Source organism: Chiroxiphia lanceolata, chromosome 28 (assembly GCF_009829145.1).
Source record: "Chiroxiphia lanceolata isolate bChiLan1 chromosome 28, bChiLan1.pri, whole genome shotgun sequence".
In the NCBI taxonomy this organism is placed as follows: Eukaryota; Metazoa; Chordata; class Aves; order Passeriformes; family Pipridae; genus Chiroxiphia; species Chiroxiphia lanceolata.
Window position 1 is genome coordinate 1143805 of NC_045664.1, and position 24160 is coordinate 1167964.

At 58.7% G+C, this 24160-nt stretch overlaps 3 protein-coding genes across 7 annotated transcripts; all 3 read left to right on the plus strand.

Annotated features, from left to right (window-relative positions):
• The first annotated feature begins 915 nt into the window (after positions 1-915).
• TET3 (tet methylcytosine dioxygenase 3) lies at positions 916-20116 on the plus strand. The gene is given in 12 exon segments (XM_032712535.1): positions 916-1138; positions 1141-1173; positions 1176-1207; positions 1210-3157; positions 6622-6712; positions 7618-7711; positions 8158-8366; positions 9367-9517; positions 9945-10034; positions 10133-10270; positions 10791-11127; positions 11557-20116. Coding segments are annotated over 12 exon segments (5013 nt in total). The 5' UTR covers positions 916-984; the 3' UTR covers positions 13293-20116.
• On the plus strand, positions 13327-20116 carry LOC116799403. Of its 5 annotated transcripts, XM_032712528.1 has the most exons (5): positions 13327-16966; positions 17077-17414; positions 17661-17701; positions 17741-17915; positions 18033-20116. In XM_032712528.1, the coding sequence occupies exons 1-5, from the start codon at positions 16525-16527 to the stop codon at positions 18195-18197; spliced, it is 1161 nt and encodes a 386-aa protein (XP_032568419.1). In that variant the 5' UTR covers positions 13327-16524; the 3' UTR covers positions 18198-20116. The 5 variants fall into 5 exon arrangements, with proteins under 5 accessions (XP_032568419.1, XP_032568418.1, XP_032568421.1 ...); XM_032712527.1 differs by having other exon boundaries at positions 17661-17915; XM_032712530.1 differs by lacking the exons at positions 17661-17701; positions 17741-17915 and having other exon boundaries at positions 17077-17490; positions 18034-20116.
• Positions 20117-21168: 1052 nt separating this feature from the next.
• BOLA3 (bolA family member 3) lies at positions 21169-24150 on the plus strand. Its single transcript, XM_032712534.1, has 4 exons — positions 21169-21229; positions 22133-22256; positions 22386-22474; positions 24017-24150. Exons 1-4 carry the CDS (start codon positions 21203-21205, stop codon positions 24080-24082), a joined length of 306 nt encoding a protein of 101 aa, XP_032568425.1. The 5' UTR covers positions 21169-21202; the 3' UTR covers positions 24083-24150.
• Positions 24151-24160: the final 10 nt, after the last annotated feature.

Here is a 24160-nt window from a genome sequence, read left to right on the forward strand (position 1 = left end):
TGACTTGTAACTCAGGGTCTCCCCACTGAATCTGAGCCTGGGTTCCTTCCCACGAGCCGAGCCGGTGCCGGCCCCATCCAGCGGCAGGAAGCTCTGCCCACAGCCCTTGCTTGCTTTGGCATGGTTTTTCCAGCGAGCTGGGGTGTATTTTTAGCCTGCCGGAAGCTCCCCCTGGTTATCGGCAAAGGGCTCCATGCGCTGCCAGCGCCCGGCACACCCAGCTGCCGGAGCACCGAAATCCCCGCTGCCGAGGGGGGACAGAGCCACAGGGCACAGAAACACCCCCATCCCTGCCAGAACCCCTGGGAAGGTCTTATCCAGGGTGTGCGTCCCAGATGGGCTCCCTGGGTGCCCGACGTGGACGGCTGGGTTTGGTCCGTCCCTGGCACGCAGCCGGCGCTTCTGGGGAGCCCTGGCCGGCCGTGTTGATACAGACACCGGGTTATTTGAGGTGAAAGCAGCCCCTGGCACCGGCGTAGCCAACTCTGGCAGCTTCCTGCCGTGCCGCAGCCCCCGGCAAAGGCCGGCTGCTCCCGGCCAGGATGTTTGTACAGGGCACAGGGCCAAAAAAAACCCCCCTCTCCTTCCCCGTGCCGCTTCCTTCACCGTGTAAACTGTGTCACCGGAGCCAGGATGGCGATGGAAATCCCAAACCTCCCCGTGAGCAATTTCGAAAGTGGGTGGCGGGGTGGGGACGTGGGTGGAAAGCGGGGCCCTTCCGAGACGAGCTGGTCCTTACTCAGCTGGGCAAACCCCGTGTGGCTTTGCCACCAGTGAGTAGTTCTTCACATGGCTCATGTGCATCTTCATCCCCTGGGTCTGAAAAGAGATGGGGAAAAGGGGACTGAAGGAAAAAGAGGGAGAAAATAGGCTGGGGGGTGATGGCACGTGGGTCATGGAGGGGGAATTCACCTCTCTCCTCTGTCTCTCCTCACAGACAGGTTTCGGGGAGGCGACGCGGTTGATGGACCCAGCAGAAGCCAAATGGAAGAAGGGCCAATTAATTATGTGGAAGAAAGGCGGCTGAACGAGGGCAGCGGACTCAGCCTGGTGAATGGGGGCCGGCTGGAGCCGGGGGGCACCGCGCTGATGGAGTCCAGCGGGTGGTCGCCAGGCCAGCCGCCCGCCGCCGGCAAAGCCCCCTGGAAGACGTCCGGAACCTGGTGGCCTTCTCGGCGTGGCCGAAGCCGTCTCCTCCTACCGCTCCCGCCGCCAGGCTCGCCGTCGCTGCTGTACGAGAAGTTCGACTCGGAGATGAGCCGGGGCAGGCTGGGCGTGGCGGACGGCGTGCCCAGGGGCGAGGACCTGCACGCCCTCAAGGCCGCCCTGGCGCTGGCCAAGCACGGTGTGAAGCCCCCCAACTGCAACTGCGACGGCCCCGAGTGCCCCGACTACCTGGAATGGCTGGAACAGAAGATCAAGACGGCTCTGGGCGAAGAACTGGCGTCCCCGCGTCCCCGCGCCGCCGCCATCCCCCCTCCCACCCCCCAGGAAGGTGCTATTGACCCCCAGCCGGTGCCTGAGGCTGCCGAGCCGTGCCCGCCCGACGGCCTCCCCTTTTCCCAGAGCGCGCTGACCATTGCCAAGGAGAAGAACATCAGCCTGCAGACCGCCATCGCCATCGAGGCCCTCACACAGCTCTCGGCCGCCCTGCCCCAGCCCGTGGGTGATGGGCAGCCGCCGCTGCCGCCACCCCCGCCGCCCCCCGCCGCCCCCTTCGGCCCAGGCCCCCTCGCCCCGCCGGGGGCCGCGTGGCAGCGAGGGGACGAGCCCCGCTACCCGCCCGAGCCGGGAGCAGCACCTGAGCCATTTTTCGGCGCGGCACCGCCCCGGGGCAACTTCTCAGCACCGTGGGGGCTGGAGGCCGAGGGGGCGACGGGGGCTGGAGACCCCATGGCAGAGCTGGAGCAGCTGCTGGGGAACGCTGACGACTACATCAAGGCAGCTTTCAAGAGACCTGAAGCGACCCCTGGCAAAGTGACGGCCCCCAAAACAGAGCCCCCTGAGCGAGCGGCCAGCAAGGAGGCACCGGGTGGCCCCCCGTTGCCGCCGGTGCCACCAGAGCCCGACCTGCACAAGAAGACACAGCTGGTCCTGCAGCAGCATCTCCACCACAAGCGCAGCCTCTTCCTCGAGCAAAGCCTGGCGGCGGCAGCTCCCCCGGAGCGGCCGGGAGGATGGTGGGCTCCCGGCACCCCTGCCGTGCCCCCCAAACCCTTCGAAAAGCAGCCCAAAGAGAAGAAGAAGAAAATGCCGCCTGAAAAGCCCCCCCCGGCCAAACCTCTCCGCAAGCAAGTGCAGATCAAGAAGGCGAAGCAGAAGGACTCGCAGCCGCTCTTCCTACCCCTCTGGCAGATCAGCCTGGAGGGGTTTCGGGCGCCCGCCGACCCCCCGCCGAACCCCCCCTGAGGAGATGCAAACGGACCCACCACCGCCGCCATCGCCTTCCCGCACCAGCCTCTTGCACTAGCCCAGCCCACCGCATGCCCCCCGCCACCCAACCCCCCCGGTGGCATCCCCCCCGCTCCCGACTCTCAGGAAAGGGGTGCCCCCGGGGGGGGCCCCCAAATTCACTCGGCGCCGACGGGCTCGGAGGAAGCGCTGGCTGCCCCCCTGCCGGCCACCTCGGCTCCCATCATGGTGGATGACAAGTTGGAAGAGCTTATCCGACAATTTGAAGCCGAATTCGGGGAGAACTTCAACCTGCCGCCCCCTGAGACGCCCGCCCCGCTCGCCCCCGGGGCTGCCGAGGAGCCAGGGGGACCAGCACCAGCCTCGCAAGGGTCCCCTCAAAGCACCGCCGCCGCCTCGGCCCCCAGCAGCGCTCCCCAGCCCGGCCCCAAGAGCTGCGCGTTGTCTCCGGGGAAGGCTCTGCTGTCAGAGCCCCCCTTTACCGCCCGCTCCCCCAAACAGATCAAAATTGAATCTTCTGGTGCTATCACCGTGGTGTCCACCACGTGTTTTTACTCCGAGGAAAGCCAAAACCCGGACGTGGACGATGCCGACAGAACGCCCACCAAGGACGAGGTGCCGCTGACGCCGACTCTGAGCGGCTTTTTGGAGTCTCCGCTGAAGTACCTGGACACACCAACCAAAAGCCTCCTGGACACCCCGGCCAAGAGGGCACAGGCAGAATTCCCCACCTGTGACTGCGTTGGTGAGTGAGTGGCCGTGCCAAGGGGTTACTGGGGTAGCATTTCCAGGAGTTTATTTTTCCAAGATTGCCCTGGATATATAACAGAATGATGCCACAGTGCCAGCAAGGCACCTGATTTTTGGGGGGATCACAGAATCACAGAATCAACCAGGTTGGTAAAGACCTCCGAGATCATCGAGTCCAACCTGTGACCCAACCCCACCTTGTCCCCCCCACCATGGCACTGATGCCACATCCAGGCTCTGCTTAAACCCCTCCAGGGACGGGGACTCCCCCCCCTCCCTGGGCAGCCCATTCCAAGGGCTGATCCCTCTCTCTGGGAAGAACTTCTTCCCCATGGCCAACCTAAACCTGCCCTGGGGCAGCTCCAGGCTGTGCCCTCTTGTCCTACTGTTGGTTCCTGGCAGCAGAGCCTGACCCCCCCCGGCTCCCCCCTCCTGGCAGGGAGCTGCAGAGAGTGAGAAGGTCTCCCCTGAGCCTCCTCCTCTCCAGGCTGAGCCCCCCCAGCTCCCTCAGCTGCTCCTCCCAGCACTTGTGCTCCACACCCTTCCCCAGCCTCGTTGCCCTTCTCTGCACCTGCTCCAGCCTCTCAACATCCTTCCCAAACTGAGGGCCCAGAGCTGGGCCCAGCACTCGAGATGCAGAGCTCACGTGGTGAAACGCTGGTGCTGTGGAGCTGCTTCTGCTTTCTGTTCTCGCCTGTTATTTTTATTGGAGATGCTGAGCACCCACCGTGTCGCCGCGGGGGTGGCACCGACACCACGGGCTGTGCTGGTGGGGGTTGGATGAGCAGCAAAACCAAAGGGCTGTTGGGTTTTATTTCAACCACTCAGCTGAATCCCACGAGTCCATGGTGGTCTCAGTGCCAAAACCCACCTAAACCCCTGGTTCTTTAGGGTATTTTCAGCCAAATTAGCTGGTTTGGGGTACCCGGAGTAACCCAAACTTTGGCTTTTTGTGTGCACTTATCCCTGGAGAAATCCTTGCTGCTGGGATGCTGCCTTGTTCACTGGCCGATCCAACCAGGATGCATTGAAAAATCAGCAAACTCTTGGATTTGTGGGGTTTTGGGGTCTTTTTTTGGTGTGCGTTGGCATTTGTTATATTTTGCAGCAAGCCCTAGAAAATTCCCATCTGGTCCTTTCAGTCCACCTTCATCTGAGTGCAGGGAGCTGGATCTTCCCTCCCCAGTGTTTATACCAGGGCTGGGAGGAGCAGGGTGAGGATTTGGAGCATCTAGCTGGAAAAACGACCCCCCTACTGCTGGGAGAGGTGGCCTCGGGCTAAGACCAAGCTGCACTTTATTAGTGGGGCTGATGATTATTTATTTATTCGCCTGTAAATGGCAGCAGGAATCAGCCCAAAAGTCACGGAGCAAAGGAAAAGCTTTTCTGGAGCCGCTCGAACTGATCTTGGAGTTTGCCAGGAAAAGATTGGAACTGCTTTTTCTTTTCCGGCGTGGTTTAAGGGGCTGGGAGAGGGGGGATTCCCGTGCTGCCACCTCTCTGTTTTCCCAAGGAAAAGCTGTGGAAGAAGCAATTCAGGAGTGGGGCTTGGTGCCTTGTTGGGTGCTGTTGGAGGCTGGGATGAAATCAGCCTTCTCCGCGCGTCCCGTATTGATCCCTGTCTGGACATCTGCATCCCAGCTGAGCCCGGCTTTCTCCTCGGCCTGGCTCCCAGCCAGCTGGACATGATGGGAATGAAAATCAGAGTGGTGAGAGCAGAGAACACAGACCAGACCCGGCCGTGGTGCTGGATGCGTCCCACCCAGAGATGTCAGAGCATCCCAGTGTGCTGGGGATCCATCCTTGTGCCTGCCTGGAGCATCTAGTGCTTCCCACATGGCACCTCCATGCCCTGAAAGCCCTGAGGGGGCTGTTGTGATGGAGGTGTTGGTGGCAGGGCTGTAGCCCCAGTGTCCTGCTCCTGTAATCCCAGGATCCTCCCATAGCCCCAACATCCTTCTCCTGTGCTTTGATCATCCTTGCCATGGTCTAGTAACCTTGATGGTGTTGGATCAGGGGTTGGACTTGATGATCTCAGAGGTCTTTTCTGACCTGTTTGATTCTGTGATTCTATGATTCTCCCACAGACCCAGTGTCCTTCTCCTGTAACCTGAGAATTCTCGTGTAACCCAAGTATCCCTGTCCCAAAGCCCCAGCATCCTTCTCCCATAGTCCCAGCATCCTTCTCCCATAGTCCCAGCATCCTTCTCCCATAGTCCCAGCATCCTTCTCCCATAGTCCCAGCATCCTTCTCCCATAGTCCCAGCATCCTTCTCTCATAGTCCCAGCATCCTTCTCTCATAGTCCCAGCATCCTTCTCCCATAGTCCCAGCATCCTTCTCTCATAGTCCCAGCATCCTTCTCTCATAGTCCCAGCATCCTTCTCTCATAGTCCCAGCATCCTTCTCCCATAGTCCCAGCATCCTTCTCCCATAGTCCCAGCATCCTTCTCTCATAGTCCCAGCATCCTTCTCCCATAGTCCCAGCATCCTTCTCCCATAGTCCCAGCATCCTTCTCTCATAGTCCCAGCATCCTTCTCCCATAGTCCCAGCATCCTTCTCTCATAGTCCCAGCATCCTTCTCTCGTAGCCCCAGTGTGCTTCTCCCATAGCCTATATCCTTTTCCTGTACCCCACATCTTTCTCTCACAGCCCCAGCATCCTCCCTTAGCCCCAATGTCCTTTTCCTGAAGCCTCAGCATCCTCTTGCAGCCCCACTATCCTTCTTCCATAGCCCCAGCATTCTTCTCCCATAGCCCCAGTGTCCTCCCTTAGCTCCAGCACCCTCCTGAAGCCTCACCATCCTTCTCCCACAGTCCCAGCATCCTTTGGTAGCCTATATCCTTCTCCCATAGGCCCAGCATCCTTTCACCTCTTCCTGGCACTGCAGCTCCTTCCTTGCACAGTCAACTTGGATCATCCCATGAACATCCCCAAATCCTCCAGGAAAGCCGAAAGCAGCACCAATAGTTTATCCCAAATTATCCCAGGCTGGTCCCTGTGAGCAGGACCAAAGGGGTGCTCCAGGTGGTGAGCAGGGGCTGGGATGAGGAGGGGGTTTGGAATCTGAATCTCGAATTGGAGTCCAGTCGAATTTGGAATCCAAATCCAGAGCTGGAGTGGCTGGAGCGAATCCCCCGAGCCAGGATGGAGCCGTGGTCACTGCTGGGGTGCTTGGAAGGGCTGTGGCTGCTCGGGGAGGTTTTTCGGTCCCCAACAAGGGTGGGTTTGAGCACCCATTTCCAAGTTTTCCAGTGGCATTTTAGTGCTGGGAGCATCTTCCAGAGCAGAAAATGATGAAGAGCTGCCAGGCTGTTTAATGCATCCCTTCTCTGATGCTCTGACGGGGAGATGAACCCTTGAGTTTGGTTTGAGGGAATTTGGGGGTTTGGAATCCTTTGAAGCAGCTGATGGAAGTGCAAACCCCAAAATCTCGGTCTCTCCCTCCTGTGTCTTCAGAGCAAATCGTGGAGAAGGACGAGGGGCCGTATTACACCCACCTGGGCTCGGGGCCCACCGTGGCCTCCATCAGGGAGCTCATGGAAGAGCGGTGAGGACCTTTTCCCATCCCATCCCTGGGGGGCTGAGAGGGCAGGGGGCCATGAGGGAGAGTGGAGGTCTGTGGGGACCTGTCAGGGGGAGTGGGGGCTCCTGAGAGCGAGTGGGGGGCCATGAGGAGTCCCCTGTGGGGGAGTGGGGAGTTGTGAGGGTGAACGGGGACCTGTGAGGGTGAATGGGGACCCATGAGGGGTCCCATTTGGGTGAGAGGGGGCTTATGAGGGTGAGTGGGAACCCCTGGCATCCTATCAGGGGGAGTGGGGGCTCCTGAGAGTGAGTGAGGAGCCATGAGGGGTCCCATGAGGGTGAGTGGAGTCCTGTGATGATGAGTGGGGGCTTGGAAGGGGGAATGGGGACCCACGAGAGGGCTCCTGAGGGTGAGTAGGGTCCTGTGAGGGTGAGTGGGATCCTGTGAGGGGGCTTGTGAGGGTGAGTGGGGCTTGTGAGGGTGAGTGGGAGCCTACGGGGTCCTGTCAGAGTGAGTGGAGGCTTGAGAGAGTGAGGGGTCCCATGAGTGTGAGTGAGGACCCTTGAGGGGGCTGAGGTCATGAGTGGGGCCCTGTGAGGGAGAATGGAGACCCAGGAGCTGAGTGGGGACCCATGAGGGTCAGTGTGGGCTTGTGGGGTTGAATGGAGACCCATGAAGGGGCTCCTGAGGATGAGTGGGGTCTCATGAGGGTGAATGGGACACATGAGGGAAAACTGGGGCTTTTGAGGGGTCCTGTGAGGGCAAATGAGGGTCTGTGAGGGACCCCATGAGGACAAGTGAGGGTGACCAGGGTCCTGCAAGGGCGAGAGGAGTCCTGTGAATGGGGGCTTCTGAAGGGCTCATGAGGGTGACTGGGGGTCTCCTGAGTGTGGAGGTGGGCGAGTGGGTCTGATGGCTGTTCCTGGCAGGTACGGTGAGAAGGGCAAGGCCATCCGCATCGAGAAGGTCATCTACACTGGGAAAGAGGGCAAGAGCTCCCGGGGCTGCCCCATTGCCAAGTGGGTGAGTGCCTGTGCCCCGCTTCTCTCCCCCTTTGGAGCCCCCCAATGCTCCTACCCCCCTTCCTGGGCACAAGGAGGTCCTCCACCAGCAGTGGTTACAGTGGGCAGGGGTGGGATGGTCAATTCATGGCTGGCAAGGAGGAGGCAAGAGCTGTGTCCACCCCCAGGGAAGCTCTGTGGGGATTCCCACCCTCAGCATGTCCATTGCCTACACTCCAAAGCCCGTGGGGGTGAACACAACCATGGGACACCCACATCCCCACAGAAAGCAGCCAGGACCCACTTTTGGAGTCCTCCCCATCCCAGGAGGTGGTTGATGGAGTAGTATTTATTGACTTGACCCCCCCACGTCCCCACAGAAAGAATCCAGGACCTACTTTTGGGTTCCCCCATCCCAGGAGGTGTTTTTGGAGTGGTGTTTGCTGAATTGACCCCTGTGTTTTCCAGGTGATTCGCAGACACAACCAGGAGGAGAAGCTGCTCTGCCTGGTGCGGCACCGGGCCGGGCACCACTGCCAGAACGCCGTGATCATCATCCTCATCCTGGCCTGGGAGGGCATCCCCAGGACCCTGGGGGACACCCTGTACCAGGAGCTCACCGACACCCTCACCAAGTACGGCAACCCCACGAGCCGCCGCTGCGGCCTCAACGACGAGTAAGTGCCACTGCTGCCAAATCCCTGAAATCACTGGGATTTCAGTGTTAGGGAGCAAGGCAGTGCTTTATTCTTGGCCAGGGGGTTTCAGAATCTCAGAATCATTAAGGTTGGAAAAGATCATCAAGGTCATCAAGTCCAACCATCAACCAGCACCACCACCGTGTTCAGTGCTAACCAAGTGTCTCTGAGTGCCACATCCACACGTTTTCTGAACACTTCCAGGGGTGGTGACTCCACCACCTCCCTGGGCAGCCCATTCCAATACATGACCACCCTCTCAGTGAAGGGATTCAATCTAAACTTCCCCTGGCACAACTTGAGGCCTCTTGTCCTGTCTCTTGTTCCCTTTGTGTGTGACCAACAAAATCCTGGCCTCCACACCGACACCAATTCAAAACTTTTTCACATGTTTGTACATTTTTAGCAAACAATGAAATTAATGTTCATTGGTTCTAAATTACATGATTTTCTTTCATTAATTAGTATTCTCTGTTGGTTATTGATTTCTTACTTTTCATGCTAATTAGCCCATATTTTTACTCCTTTTAGTATCTTCAGTATCTTTTTTCCTCTGGCAGGGACTTACCAACACACGTACTGAACCTTTGTTAGTCTCTTCTTTATCTTCTGCTCTCTGCAAAATGTTCTTGTGGTCCTTAAATTCTGCATTCCAGATGTCCAACTTCAACAATCCCTGTTTGTGTCCCAGGCTTTAGTTCATTGAAACACATCAGGGTTAGTTTATCAAAACTTCACGTTTCACTGATTTTCCTAAGCTGTGTTCCCACAAAAGTAACTTCACAACAACTTTGTTAAATGCTAAGAGTGATTTAAGAATAACACACTATTTATAATTAATTTATATGGATTATGATTAATTAAATGGGACAGGACAGGATAGGATGGGGTGGGAATGGGATGTGGGGTCCCTGCTCTTCCCAGAGCTGCTGTCACCAAGCTGGTGGCTGATGTTCCTCATGGTGTCCCTCCCTCCCAGCCGGACCTGTGCCTGCCAAGGCAAGGACCCCAACACCTGTGGTGCTTCCTTCTCCTTCGGCTGCTCCTGGAGCATGTACTTCAACGGCTGCAAATACGCCCGGAGCAAAACCCCCCGCAAGTTCAGGCTGGTGGGAGACAATCCCAAAGAGGTGGGTGAGGGGGCTGGAGTGGGATGGCACTGGGGAGGGGTGGGTTTGGACCTCCTTCACCTTCAGCTCCAGGTTTTGCAGCCTGAAAGTAGGATTCCTTGTGAAGCCAGAAAATAGGATTACCTGTGAATCCTGAAAATGGGGTTCCTTGCAGAATTTTTGATGGATTAGGGAGATGAGGAAAAGAAAGGTGGCGCAAATGAGAAGCTCCAAGGAAGAAACCAAAGGGCTGATGGGTTGAGTGAGTGAAAACACAACAGGTGCAGGGGCTGGAGGCTGAACAGTCAGATCTTCATCAGGAATTTAAGCCACGTGCTTTGTGCTGGACATGGTGGGAAGGGTTGGGTGCTGTGTGGTGTCTGTAGGCTCTATCTGTGATTCCATGCCAAAACCCCTGGGTGACACCCTCCTGCTTTCCCTGCCACAGGAAGAGCTGCTCCGGAGAAGCTTTCAGGACTTGGCCACCGAGGTTGCCCCGCTTTACAAGAGGCTGGCGCCACAAGCCTACCAAAACCAGGTACTGCCACTCCCTTGTCCACTGGCAACACGAATGGGTGCCAGGTGGTGGTGTTTGGGAGATTTTGGATAACCAGAGCCCTCTCCTCCTTCCACCAGGTCACCAACGAGGACGTAGCGATCGACTGCCGGCTGGGCCTGAAGGAGGGGAGGCCGTTCTCAGGGGTGACAGCGTGTATGGACTTCTGTGCCCATGCTCACAAGGACCAGCACAACCTCTACAACGGCTGCACGGTGGTAAGCAGGCACCGGGGGGGGGTGTTGGGGTGCTCCCACCCCAGTTTGGGATGCTCCTTTCTGAGCCACTGGGTCCCCAGTTGTCCTACCCCAGGGCAGTGATCACAGCACCAAGCCTGATGGAGTTCAAGGAGTGTTTGGACAACACTCTCAGGCACATGGTGGGATTTTGGGGGTGTCCTATGCAGGACTGAGTTGGACTTGATTATCCTTGTGGGTCCCTTCCAGCTCAGCGTATTCTGTCCTCCCTGCCTGGCTCCAGGTCCTTGGTGTGACACCTCAAATGACACCTCAGGTCTGTGAGTGCTGAAGCCACCCCAGCCAGACTCAGGTGCTAACGGGGACCAGCATTTGCTTTTGTCCAACCCACGGGAGGTTTCCATATGGCAGCTGGGGACCAGAGCGGAGGGAATGCCAGGCTGGTGTGGATTCGTGTTGATGGGGGAATAAGGAGGAGGTTTGGCCCATCCAGCACAGACCACATCCCTCAGCACCCCGCTGACAGCACCCACCCCCCCAGGTCTGCACACTGACCAAGGAAGACAATCGCGTGGTGGGCAAAATCCCCGAGGATGAGCAGCTGCACGTCCTACCCCTCTACAAGATGTCCAGCACGGATGAGTTCGGCAGTGAGGAGAACCAAAACGCCAAGGTGGGCAGCGGGGCCATCCAGGTGCTCACGTCCTTCCCGCGCGAGGTCCGCAGGCTGCCTGAACCTGCCAAGTCCTGCCGGCAGAGGCAGCTGGAGGCCAGGAAAGCCGCCGCGGAGAAGAAGAAGCTGCAAAAGGAGAAGCTGATGACGCCAGAGAAGATCAAGCAGGAAGTGCTGGAGCTCCCCACGCTCCAGCCAAACGCAGGTAACAGGGGCACAGGTGAGGTCCTGCCACCCCCAAGCCGGCCGGGAAGTGTGTGAGGGGATTGGGATATGATTGGATGGGCTGGTGTGTTGAGTTGGAGAGCGGAAGCCTGGTGGGGTTTTCGGGGTGCTCCCCCCTAATTTGGGATACTCCTTCTTGAGCCACCAAGTCCCCAGTTGTCCTGCCTATCCAGATGGCATGGATGACTTTTCCATGGCACCTGGGTTTTTCCCTGTGCCGTGGAGCAGTGGGAGCTCTCTCTGCAGCGCTCAGCATGGGTGTGAATCCCGGGCAATGCTGGGCAATGCCAACCCCAACCTCCGTGCTCTGTGGAATTCCCGAGCCTGGCCAAGTGTTTCAGGGTTGTCGCTCCCCTCCGGTGGCTCCCTCAGCCGGTGGGTCACAGGGGCTGTGTGTGCTGTCCCGCAGGTATGGCCTTGAAAAGCGGGATCCCCCCGCAGTCACTGAAACCTTCCATCAAGGTGGAACCCCAGAGCCATTACAACGCCTTCAAGTACAACGGCAACGCGGTGGTGGAGAGCTACTCGGTGCTGGGCAGCTGCCGGCCCTCCGACCCCTACAGCATGAACAGTGTTTACTCTTACCATTCCTACTATGCACAGCCCAATCTGCCTTCCGTGAACGGGTTTCACTCCAAGTTCGCGCTTCCCTCCTTCGGGTATTACGGCTTTTCCAGCAACCACGTGTTCCCCTCGCAGTTCCTCAACTACGGGGCACCCGAGCGGGGCGGGAGCACCTGGGTGAGCAATGGCTACGAGAAGAAACCTGACGTCTCGGTGCTGCAGGAGAACCTCAACTACACCTACGGGAACACCAACTTCCCTGAGCCCGTCCCTCATGGCATGCGGAGCAAGAACCACCACCAGCGCACCTACGAGCGGGCCAACCGCTACGCCAGCCAGCAGAAAGCGACGGCTGCCGGGGCACACAGGACTAACCCAAGCTCAGAGGAGGCACCGTCCTTTGCACAGAGCTGTTTTGGCAGCCGCCCCATCAAGCAGGAGCCTCCGGACCCTCCACCTGCCATTGAGCCCCTTCCTGGTGCAGCGGCCGTGCCCAGCGCTGACCTGACACTGCCGGCCATCCCGGCACACGGCGCGGCGCCAGAGCAGCGCTGGAGCCCCTTCAAGGCGCCACGGGGCGCGTCTTCCCCCGAGAGGACTAACACGGCCGAGGGCTCGTGGGGTGCGCTGGTGCAAGGCGCAGATGGGCGGGAGAAGCTGAGCACCTTCGACACCACCGCACGCCTGCCACCACCGGAGAAGCAGTGGCCCAATGTCCTGGCGACAGGAGAGCCAGCGGCAGCACCGGCGCGCGGGTCGGGATTGCTGCCGAAGCCATGGAGCCCCTGCAAACTCGGGGAGGCAGCACTGGCCGGCACGGGCACCCCCAGCCTGCTGGGCTCACTGGGCTTCAGCTCGGCTCTGCCGGGGCTGCCCAACTTCCCCGAGGAGCCGTGGGGCTCCGTGAAGGTGGAGGAGCGCAGGACGCCGGCGCCCAGCCCGGGGCTGCCGGAGAAGCCGTGGGAGGCAGCGTTGGGCGAGAAGGGGGCGGCAGGGCCCCGCCAGGACAAACCATGGGACCCCTTTGGCTTGGAGGAGGATCTGTCAGAGAAGGCGGTGAAGGAGGAGGAGGAAGAAGAGGAGGAGGAGGAGGAGGAAGAGGAGGAGGAGTGGTCGGACAGCGAGCACAACTTCCTGGACGAAAACATCGGCGGCGTGGCCGTGGCGCCTGCCCACGGCTCCATCCTCATTGAATGTGCCCGCCGCGAGCTCCATGCCACCACCCCGCTGAAGAAACCCAACCGCTGCCACCCCACCCGCATCTCCCTCGTCTTCTACCAACACAAGAACTTGAACCAGCCCAACCACGGCCTGGCGCTGTGGGAGGCCAAGATGAAACAGCTGGCAGAGCGGGCGCGGGCCCGGCAGGAGGAGGCAGCGCGCCTGGGTCTGCCGCCGGACGCCAAAGCCTTCGCCAAGAAGCGCAAGTGGGGCGGTGCATTGGCGACCGAGGCACCCAGCAAGGAGAGGAGGGACTCGGTCCCCACGCGGCAGGCGGTGGCCATCCCCACCAACTCCGCCATCACTGTGTCCTCCTACGCCTACACCAAGGTGACAGGCCCCTACAGCCGCTGGATCTGAGACGGGCGCAACCGCCGTGGCCCCATCTTACCTCAACCCTCGGCAGTGCCGGTGCCCCGGCATTGCTTCGTGGTGCTTTCTCCTCGGGCGTGGGGAGAAGAAAAAAATAAAAAATAAAGAGACAAAAGTGAAGCAAAACACAACAGCCACACCACAAAAAAAAAAAAATATCCAACCCATAGGAAGCGAACCTGACGCGCGGAGCCGGCGCGGGCATGCGCCGTCAAAGAGCTGCGCCCGGTGAGGAGTTGGCATACCAAGCAAAACTGGGTAAAAAAAGCACCCAGGAGGAACGATGCTGTTTGATGATTTTAGGTAATCTCCTATTTATATCTCCATGTTTTTTAATCTAGCCTCAGATGAATTTCCTAGCGTCCTTTCACGAGGAGAGGTTTTTAATTCCACTTAAAGGAAAAGCCTATTTGTCGGATTTGATTTGATTTTATTTTTTACTCCGATGACGACGACGAAGCCGATCTTCGAAAGAGAAGCCAACGTGGAAAAAACCCACCCTGAACACAAATCCAAACCAACCTGAACACCAAACCAGCTTAAAGGCAAGAGGTGACTCCCTGCAGCTCTGAGGCTATCGGGATCATGTGCTTTACTGTCAGCCAGACACGCTGAACAGCCGAATATTTTTATTCCTAAAGGACATAAAAATACTTATTTTGCAGCTTGAGGAGCCCTTTCTTACAGCGATGGGAGCCCACGAAAAGTGGGACATCCCGGGGCGGCACATCTTCACTCGGCTCCTCCTCCAGCGGGATTGGCTCCACCGGGACGGAGTGGGCCAGCGTCTTTCCTGGTGCCGGAGACCTCAGGACACGGCCGGGCTGGGAATGCCGCTGCTGGGGGGGCCGTGCTCGGGCTCGGACTTGTGGCTACTTTGCCAATGGCCCCAGGGCGAGCAGTGGCGGCGACGGCGGCATCTCCAAAGGAGCTGACAAGACAAAGAAACAGAAACAAAAAAATACAAAAAACCAGGAAAAAAAAAACCACAAACCAACCCCAAACTGTGAATAGCGAGTGTTGCTCTCTGTACATCACTGTTGCTAAAGTCTGGTGCTTTCCGTCTCCGGGGGACTTTCTCTGCGCGATCGGCTCCGGGAAGAGCGAATCCCGAAGGCTTGGCTGGGCCAAATCCCGCCGGGTCCGCCTTCCCTGCCGGTGCCAGCAAGCCGGCGTAGCGGCCCCAGCGCCGCCGGGGCTCGGTGCTCTTTACTCTCCCCGGGTGCCATCCCTCCTTCCTATGGATCACCGTTCTTCCCGCAAAAAAAACCCACCCAAACCCAGCTGACAACCCAACGACGATGACGACGACAACCGCGTGGTGCTTTTGGAACAATCTCCGTCGAGACTTCCCGCCCGACGCCGGAGCCGCGCCCAGATGGAGGGGCGGGAGAGCTCCCCGGGAGCGCGGCACAGACGGATCCAGGTTCCCGGCGTCCCCAGGGGGGTTGTTGCTTTTGCACTTTGAGGTGCCTTTTGGAAGAGCCAGCGAGGCAACGCCGACGCCGTCACCGTGCGGGAACCACCTCGTGTTTACTGTCACCCTCCTTCCCCGCGCACGGGACACGGATCAGCAGGATCTCGGTAAAAAACAACCTGAACATTTACGTGGTCTGATTTTAAACCTGTACATAGGGAAAGAATTTTTTTAAAAGCACTTTCACCTAGATTTAAAAAGCGAAACTTAAAAAAAAAGCAAACAACTCCCCTTCTTCCCTCTCCCCTCCCCTCCCACCCCCCCCCCCCAACTTGAAGCAGTATGTTTTAAACAAGATTATCGTGGGAGACCTGTAAATACTGGCAGAATATTTAACATGCTTTGTCCGTCCTTCATCATTAATGATTTTTTTTTTTTGTTCCTTTTTTTAACCGTAATCTGTAAAGTCGCGTATATTTGACAAGGAAACTCAACGAGCTATTCCCGCTTTTCTTATAAATACCCAATAGCATATCAGGATTGTAAGAGTTGATGGCAAGTCGGATTTTAGGGATGCCCGTTCCAGCGGGGGACCCGCCGTGTGGTTGGGAGGGGGGAGAGGGGACCCGGCTGATGTGGGGCCGGATTCGGGTGCCGGCCCCGTCGGCATCGCCGGGGGTTTGTCTCTGGCTGGCGCGGCGGGGGTGCCTTGGAGCTTCGCCTGGAGCGTGGGGGGGAGAAGGAGCGTTCTGAGAAGGCGATGGTCCGTGTAACCTGTCTAAGTCCTGCTTCCTTGGAGGTGTTTTTGGTGCAGGGAGGGGGGTTGGTCCGTTGGCTCTGGGGGGAGCGGGAGCTGCCGGCGCCGCGGGTCGGGGGGAGCAAGAACTGCTGCAGTCTCACGTTTTTACACTACATAACGTCTAACCTACCTCAACTCTCAGTCATTACAAATTCGCACGCTTCAGACTTCTACACAAAACTCGAAATCTATGCACAGCTCTTTTACCCCTTGCTGCTGAGAGGCTGTTTCCAAGCAAAATCTTTCCCTTTACCCGCCCTGGCGGCCGCGCTCGTCCCGCCCGCACCGAAGCCACGGGGGTCACGGAGTTCGAGGGGGAAGGAACGTTTTTAATCGCTTCGGAATGGGATGTGGGGACCTCGTTTTGCAGCAGGTCGTGGCCACAATGGTGCTAGAACAAAACCCGTGGTGGAAACCCCGGGGAGAGCTCGGCACGGGGAGCCCCAACCGGCTTCTTCCATCCCGCTGCAGGCGGGAAATGAGGGGTGCATTTCGGGTCCCCTCGTCCCGATGCTCTCGGGATGAGGCGTGGGAAGGAGAAGGAAACCAGAATCCCTGAGGTGCCTCAATTGCTGATTTTTCCTTTTAATACTGGAGTACGCTTTGTGGGCTCTATAAGGCATATTTTTATTAAATGAAATCTTGTAATACAAACGGTGCTATGGTGTTTTAACAAACTGTATCACGCTTCTGCCTGATTCCATCTCGCTGAGGTGCTACTAATGTATATATGAAACTAAGGAACCAAGATATAAAAAAATAAAGCAATGTCGTTGAGAAGGAAGTTTACCTTTCCGGAGCGACAGCTCAAGGTGTGCCGGGAGCCGGCTGGGTTGATGCAAACCGGAGTTTTGCCATGTCCAAGGTGTCCCGGGGTCGTGGTGGAACCGTTCCCTGCGGAGCCGGTGTGGTGGTGGGATGAGGTGCTCAGATGTATGTGGGTGTAGGGTTTGGTCAGAGGTGTGATCTCGGTGCTCAGCAGTGCTTGGTCGTGGTTTGTGGACATGGTGCTGAGACGCGGTGTTTGGCCACGCACCGTGGATGTGGTGCTCGGGCGTGGTGGTCAGTCACACACTGGGGACATGGTGCTGGGACACAGTGTCTGGTCACACACTGTGGATGTGATGCTCGGGCGTGGTGTGCGGACATGGTGCTCAGACGTGGTGTTTGGCCACACACTGTGGACGTGGTGCTCGGGCACGGTGGTCAGTCACGCATCAGGGGCGTGGCACGTGGGCATGGTGCTTGGACATGGTGATCAGTCACACATCGGGGATGTGGTGCTCAGACGTGGTGCGTGGACACAGTGCTTGGATGTGGTGCTTGGCCACGGTGCTCGGACATGGCACGTGGACATGGTGCTCAAGCACAGTCACACATTGTGGATGTGGTGCTCGGGTGTGGTGCTTGGACATGGTGCTTGGGCACAGTGCTCAGCCAGGCATCACGGACATGGCATGTGACCGTGGTGCTCAGACATGGTGTTCAGACATGGTGCGTGGACATGGTCACACATCGTGGACACGGTGCTCGGGTGTGGTGCTCGAACAGGGTGTGTGGACATGGTGCTTGGACACGGTGCTTGGACACAGTGCTCAGCCACACATCGTGGACGTGGTGCTCGGGCATGGTGCTCTGCTGTGGTGCTTGGACGTGGTGTGTGGACACGGTGCTCGGGGCACGGTGCTCGTCCACAACCCACAGACATGGTGTGCAGGCACCACGCTTGGACACGCTGTGTGGACACGGTGCACGAACCTGGTGTGTGGACATGGTGCTCGACCACGGTGTTCAGACGGACTCTGCTGTGGTGCTTGGACTTGGTGCATGGACATGGTGCTTGGGCACGGTGCTTGACCACGTCATGGACATGGTGCATGGATATGGTGCTCGGGCACGGTGCTCAGCCATGCGCTGTGGACATGATGCGTGGGTACGGTGCTCAGACGTGGTGTGTGGACATGGTGCTCTGCTTGGTGCTTGGACTTGGTGCATGGACTCGGTGCCTGACCATGGTGTGTGAACCTGGTGCTCGACCGCAGTGCTCTGACATGATGTGTGGACACGGTGCTCAGTCAGGGGGTGAGAACACGGTGCTTGACCGCGGTGCTCGGACACGGTGCATGGACATGGTGCTCAGGCACGGTGCTTGACCATGTGTCATGGACATGGTGCATGGACATGGTGCTCAGGCACGGTGCTTGACCATGTGTCATGGACATGGTGCATGGACGTGGTGCTCGGGCACGGTGCTCAGCCATGCACCATGGACATGGTGCTGGGGACAGTGCGTGGACATGGTGCTCTGCTTGATGCTTGTACTTGGTGCTTGACCACATGTCACGGACCTGGTGGATGGACACGGTGCTCAGATGTGGTGTGTGGACATGGTGCTTGACCACGGTGCTTGGACTTGGTGCATTGACTCAGTGCTCAACCACGATGTGTGAACACGGTGCTCGACCACGATGCTCAGCCAAGGGGTGTGGACGTGGTGCTCAGACGTGGTGCATGGACATGGTGCTCAGACGTGGTGCTCTGCTTGGTGCTTGGACCTATTGCATGGACTCAGAGCTTGGACAGTGGTGCTCTGCCACGTGTCATGGGTGTGGTGCTTGGCCGTGACGGGTGGACATGGCACTCGGACACGGTGTGTGGGCACAGTGCTCAGCCATGAGGGGTGAACACGGCACTTGGCCGTGGGGTGTGGGCGTGGTGCTGAGCCAGGATGTGTGACCGTGGTGCTGGGACATGGTGCTCGGCCCAGTGCACGTGGTGCTGTGCACACATGGAGCACGTGCACCACGTGTGGGCACCGTGTGTGGGTTCCACGTGTGGATGCAGCGCTCAGGCTCCGTGCACGACCACGGGGCTCAGATGTGCTGTGTGACCGTGGTGCTTGGGGACGGTGCCCAGACACACGTGGTGCTGGTCCGGGTGCACGGGCATGGGGAGGGTGCTGGGCACGGTGCATGGACGCGGTGCTCGGGCACGGCGCTCACACGCCAGGCACAGACACGGTGCTCGGGCACAGAGCGTGGGCACGGTGCTCGGGCAGAGTGCCTGGCACAGCTGTGGTGCTCGGGCGCTGTGCACCCACCCCATGGCACCCCCGTGGTGCTTGGGCACAGCACCCCTGACCCCACGGCACAGCCCCCCAGCACCACCTGGCCGGGCCCTAATCCTGGCACTGCCCCCCTGCACCGTGCCAGCCCCACACCCCTGGTGCTGCTCAGCACCGCGATCCCGGATCCCAGCACCGCGTCCCGCACCGCAATCCTGGATCCCAGCACCGCGATCGCGGATCCCAGCACCGTGTCCATCCCCGCGATCCCGGGCTCAGCCCCGATCCAGCCCCGATCCAGCCCCGCGCCCCGCCCGGCCCTGCCCCGCGCCCCCCACGCTCCCGCAGCTCCTCGCGCTCATCCTCCCCCCGCCCGCTTCTGCCCGACTCTTTCTTTTGCCCCTTTCCCCACCTTTTTTTTTTTCCATTTTTTGGGGTTTATTGGTGCTACTTCCCCCCCCCCCCCGGGCAGCAGCCCACCCGCGCCCCTCAAGGCAAATACCTCAGCCCCCCCCAGCCCCCGCCAGCGAGTCCGGGGTGAATCTTTCCGAAATCAGGGATCCTTTCGCAGCGGTGTTTCCTCCTCCTTCATTTCCCCCTCTTTGTTTTTGCCCTCCTTTTCTCCCCCCCTCCCCTTTCCGCCCGGGTTTTTCCTCAGTTCTCCGCATCCTTCAGGGATTTACAAACCGCCGGAATTTCAGCCTCATTTTAATTTCGGGAGCGAGGAGGTTTTTGGGGTTTTCTTTGTTGTTTTTTTTTGGGGGTTTTTTGGGGTTTTTTTTGCCGGTGGGTTTTTTTCCGCACCGCGGCACGAAGGAAAAAAAGGAGGCGATAATTCCAAATTAAAAACCAGGCGCCGTTTCTTCTCGGATTCGGGAATTCGGTCGGAGGCGGGGCGGGGGTATTTTGGCGTTTTTGTTGGGCTTTTTTTTTTTTTTTTGGTATAATCGAGGAGGGGAGGTGGGACGGCGGCAGGTGGAGGGAGGAGACATCGCACGGGTGTCCCGGCGGCTCCGAAAAATCACACTTGAAGATTTCTTGGTCGGCTCGGGACTGTGGTTACTTGAAATGAAGTTTTTTTCCGGGGCGGATCGAGGACCGGTAGATTTTTTTCCCATGTCTCAAGGCAATAGGATTAATGTGTATTAAACTGTAGATACTTCTAGGACAGTAAATTTATGCTGATAATTTTATTTTGTATAATTTTCCCCTCTTTCTTCCCCCCCCCCCTTCTTTGTGTTGTTTTATTTCCCCTTAACCCCCTTTTCTTTCCCCCAGTGTGTCGGTAAATTTATTTTTTAGGATGCCTAAAAATTGCAAGTTTGGATCCTCCCCCTCCCTCCCCCCTGGTTTTGGTTTTCTTTTTTTTGTTTGTTTATTTTTTGTTCTGTTGTTGTTTTCTGTTCTTTTTTTTTTAATTTGTATTTTATTCTGAGTTGGCGCGGCCGTGGGGCCGTGGGCTGTATTATTCCTGATATCTTTAAAATATTGTGGGTGTTTTAATAAATTTTATATTTATTTTTTGCACTCAACATGCGGCTCCTCCACGGCTTTGTGTTCCCAGATGAAATGGGATGGGATGGGAATGGGCGGGGAGGGGGGGTGGGAATAGGGGGCAGGATGGGGGTCGGTGGGTCTGGATATGGGAATGGGGGGCAGGATGAAGGTCTGGATATGGGAATGGGGGGCAGGATGGGGGTCTGTGGGATGGGGGGGGAGGATGAGGGTCTGGATATGGGAATGGGGGGCAGGATGAGGGTCTGGATATGGGAATGGGGGGCAGGATGGGGGGCTGCGGGATGAGGGGTCAGGATTGGGCACTGGGTGTGGGAATAGGGGGGGAAGGATTGGGCCCAACTGAGGGAGGGGCAGGATTTAGGGAGAGGGGTTGGGATAGAAGGGCAGGATGGAGCCTTTTTGGGAACAGGGGAGCAGGATGGGGCCCTGGATATTGGAATGGGGGTCAGGATGGGGCTCTGTGAGTGGGAATGGGGGGCCAGGATGGGACCCTGTCTTGGAAGGGGGGGCAGGATGGGCCTTTACAGGAATGAGAGAGCCAGATATGGGAGTCTGGGAGTGGGATGGGGCCCTGTAAAAGGGAATGGGGAGGGGGCAGGATGGGATCCTCTGGGGGGTGGTTTGATGGAACCCTGTCTGTGGGATGGGGGTGGGATGGGGCTCTGGATACGGGTTGGGGTGGGAGTGGGGGACAAACCTGGGCCCGATGGGAGGGGAAGGATTTTGTGGGGGGATGGGATAGAAGGGCAGGATGGAACTTCCTTTAGGATGGGGTTCTGGAGAGGGGTTGGGAGGGCAGGATGGGGCCCTTCTGGGGGGAATGGGAGGATGGGGCCCTGTCTGGGGAGGGGGGGCAGGGTGGGACTTTCCTTGTGGGAAGGGGGGGCAGGATGGGGCCCAGTGTGTGTGTGTGGGGGGGCTCGATGTGGAAATGAGGGGGTCAGGTTGCGGCTCTCTCTGTTGGGGAGGGGCAGGATGGGACCTTTTGGGAATGGAGGGGGGGAGGGGCCGGGTCCCCTCCTCTGGGGTCCTCCGAGCCGCCAGGGGGCGCTCGGCGGTGCAGGGCTGAGCCGCGGGGTGACCCCGGCGCGCGCCCCGGGATGGCGGCGGGGCTGGGCCGGGGCCCGGTGAGTGTCCGTCTGTCCCCGTGTCCGTGTCCCTGTGTCCGTCTGTCCCTGCATGTCCTTGTGTCCGTCTGTCCCCGTGTCCGTCTGTCCCTGTGTCCGTCTGTCTGTCCCTCTCCCTGTGTGTCCCTGCGTCCATCTGTCCCTCTGTGTCTCTGTGTCCGTCTGTCCCTGTCCGTGTCTGTCCCTGTGTCCGTGTGTCCCCGTGTCCGTCTGTCCCTGTCCGTGTCCCCCCCGGTCCCGGCCCGCGGCTCCCCCTGGGCAATGTATCCCTCCCCTCGCTCCCCTCCCGGGGCTTCGGTGCCCCTGAAGGCAGCGCCGTTTCCATCCCTCCTTTCCCTGGTTCCCCTCTTCTGGTTTCCCCCCACTCCAGTTCGCCCCTTTCTGCGATGCCACTGAAGGCAGCGCCCATTTCATCCCATCTTCTCCCATTCCTCTATCCCTCAGTTTTCCCCCTCTCCCGGTGCCCCCCACTCTGTGCCAGCAGCCTTCCCTTCCTTTGCCTTGCCTTCCCAAACCTTCCCTTTCCTCCTCCCATATCCCCCCCGGGCACAGACAGCCCCCCACCCACTGCCACCCCCAGCCCCCTGTGTGTGTGTTTGGGGTCTCTCCAGGGTCCTCCCACCCCCTGTGTATGTTCAGCGTCCCCCCAGGGGGTTCCCATCCCCTGTGTGTGTGGTTTTGGGGTCTCCAGCCCCTCTGTGTGTGTTTGGGGTTCCCCCATTCCCTGTGTGTGTGTTTGGGGTCTCTCCAGGGTCTGCCCATTTCCTGTGTGTGTGTTTGGGGTCCCCCAAGGTCCCCCATTCTCTGTGTGTGTGTTTGGGGTCCCCCAAGGTCCCCCATTCCCTGTGTGTGTGTTTGGGGTCCCCCAGGGCCCCCCCAGTCTCCCATCACTGTCCCCCCCAGCTGTTCCTGCGCTGCTGCTCCTGGCGCAGCCTCAGCTCCGGCTCCGAGGGGGAGTCGCACCTGACGCGGGTCCTGCGGGAGAGGTTCCCCAGGGCCTCCTCCATCAAGGTCGTGGACATCTCAGGTAAAGCTCCTTGTTCTCCTCCTCCATCCTCCCAGTTACCCTGTCCCAGACCCCCGGCAGGTCGGGGCTGTGGGGGCACAGCAACCCCTCCTTCTTGCTGGAGGATTTGCTGCCCGTGTCGTTTCTCAGGAGGCTGCGGGGCCATGTACGAGATCCACATCGAGTCCGAGGAGTTCAGGGAGAAGAGGACAGTGCAGCAGCACCAGATGGTCAACCAGGTGAGGGGGCCGGGGGTCAGGGGGGACCCCAAGGGTGCACAAAGGGTGTGGAGGGCACTGGGGAGGGCACAGAGTGAGGGTGAGCAGCACAGAGCTGGGCACTGGGGCACTTGAACCTTCACAGGTGTCTCCCACAGTCCCTGCTGGACACACACACACTGGGACTGGGAAGGGTAGTTCTGGTTCAAACCAGTTGAAAGGTGTGTGCAGCTCTGAGCTGGGGGCTCTGGTGGTGTCTGTGCACCCTCAGTGCCTGCAGTGCTGCACACACTGACAGGATTTGTGCTGTGCCTGCACCCAGTCAGTGCTTCACAATTCCTTTTTCCCAGTAATAACCAGTGCAGCCCTCTTTTCCCCTCCCTTCCCAGTTCAAACCAGTTTAGCTCTGTGTGTGCAGCACTGGGTTGGGTGCTTTGGTGGTGTCTGTGCACACACACACTGTGAGATTCCTGCTGTGCCTTTCACTGCAGCCCTTCTTTTTCCCAGTAATAACCAACGCAGCCCTTTCCCCCTCCTTTCCCAGTACAAAGCCAGCCCTTCCCAATAAATTCTGGAGCTGTGGGTGCTCAGAGCTGTGCAGTTGTGGGCTCTGGGGGTGTGTGAACACACAGTGCCCAGCTAAAAGTGGGTGTTACAGGCACAGTGCTCTGCACAGAGAGGATCAAATGCTGTACAGGGTGGCTAAAACTGCAGCATTTCCCCTGTAACGAAGTGCAGCCCTTTTTTGCCTCCCCAAAGCCTTTCCCTTTTTCCCTAATCATTATTGAGGAAACAGTGAAGCCCTTCCCGTGACAGTTCAGGTGCTGCTCCGTGAGTGCAGCACTTTGTGTGCACAGCCCCCCCTCGTGCCCAGCTGGGAGGGCAGCCAGCACAGCTCTCCTCTCCTGGTAATAAATAGCGGCCATTCCTTACTTTTGTCCTCATAAAGGAGGAGGTGTCTGTGGCACGTGTAGCCGTGTCCTGTGGGTGCTCAGTGCTGGGGGTGGCACACACACAGCCGGGTGCTGAGCTCACCTGGGCAGTCGCAGTCCTGCCCACAGGTGAGTGTTTAAGAGCCCAGCCTGCCCTGTTTTTACCCAGTAATCATGAGAATCATCCTGGAAAACAAGGGCTCAGAGCTGGTGTAGCTCTGGTGTGGCATTTAAAGCTGCCTGCAGCACTTCACAGAATATCCTGAGCTGGAAGGGACCCACAAGGATCATGGATCCAACTCCTGGCCCTGCACAGACACCCCACAATCCCACCCCATCCCTGAGTGTGTTTTCCAAACCCTCCTTGAGCTCTGGCAGCCTTAGGGGGCTGTTCAGGGTGCCCCTGACAGTGAAGGCCTCTTTGGTGTATTCAGAGCTTTCGACCCTCCAGAACGTCCCTCCCAGGGCTGGTTTGTGTCACACACAGGACCAGGTGTCTGCCAGCACAGCAGAACCCGGAATTTGTGTGTGATTCCACGTGAGACTCTGCCCTACTGTTTCTCTGATCCCAGTGACCCCAAAGCTGTGCCCAGCCCCTGGGAGTGACCCCAGAGCTGTGCTTGCCTTGCAGGCCCTGAGTGAGGAGATCAAGCACATGCACGGGCTGCGCATCTTCACCTCCATCCCCAAGCCCTGAGGCTGCTCCACACCAATAAAGTGCTCCAGGGCTGCTCTGGCTCTGCCTCCCTGGATGTATAAACTTCAGCCAGCGTTG

Coding starts and splice junctions, on each gene's coding strand:
- LOC116799403 (XM_032712527.1), top strand. CDS start 16,525: ATGGTGCTGAGACGCGGTGTTTGGCCACGCACCGTGGATGTGGTGCTC. Junction 17,415..17,660: donor TGCATGGATATGGTGCTCGG/GCACGGTGCTCA, acceptor CATGGTGCTCAG/GCACGGTGCTTGACCATGTG. Junction 17,916..18,032: donor TGGTGTGTGGACATGGTGCT/TGACCACGGTGC, acceptor AGACGTGGTGCA/TGGACATGGTGCTCAGACGT.
- BOLA3 (XM_032712534.1), top strand. CDS start 21,203: ATGGCGGCGGGGCTGGGCCGGGGCCCG. Junction 22,257..22,385: donor CAAGGTCGTGGACATCTCAG/GTAAAGCTCCTT, acceptor GTCGTTTCTCAG/GAGGCTGCGGGGCCATGTAC. Junction 22,475..24,016: donor AGCACCAGATGGTCAACCAG/GTGAGGGGGCCG, acceptor CTTGCCTTGCAG/GCCCTGAGTGAGGAGATCAA.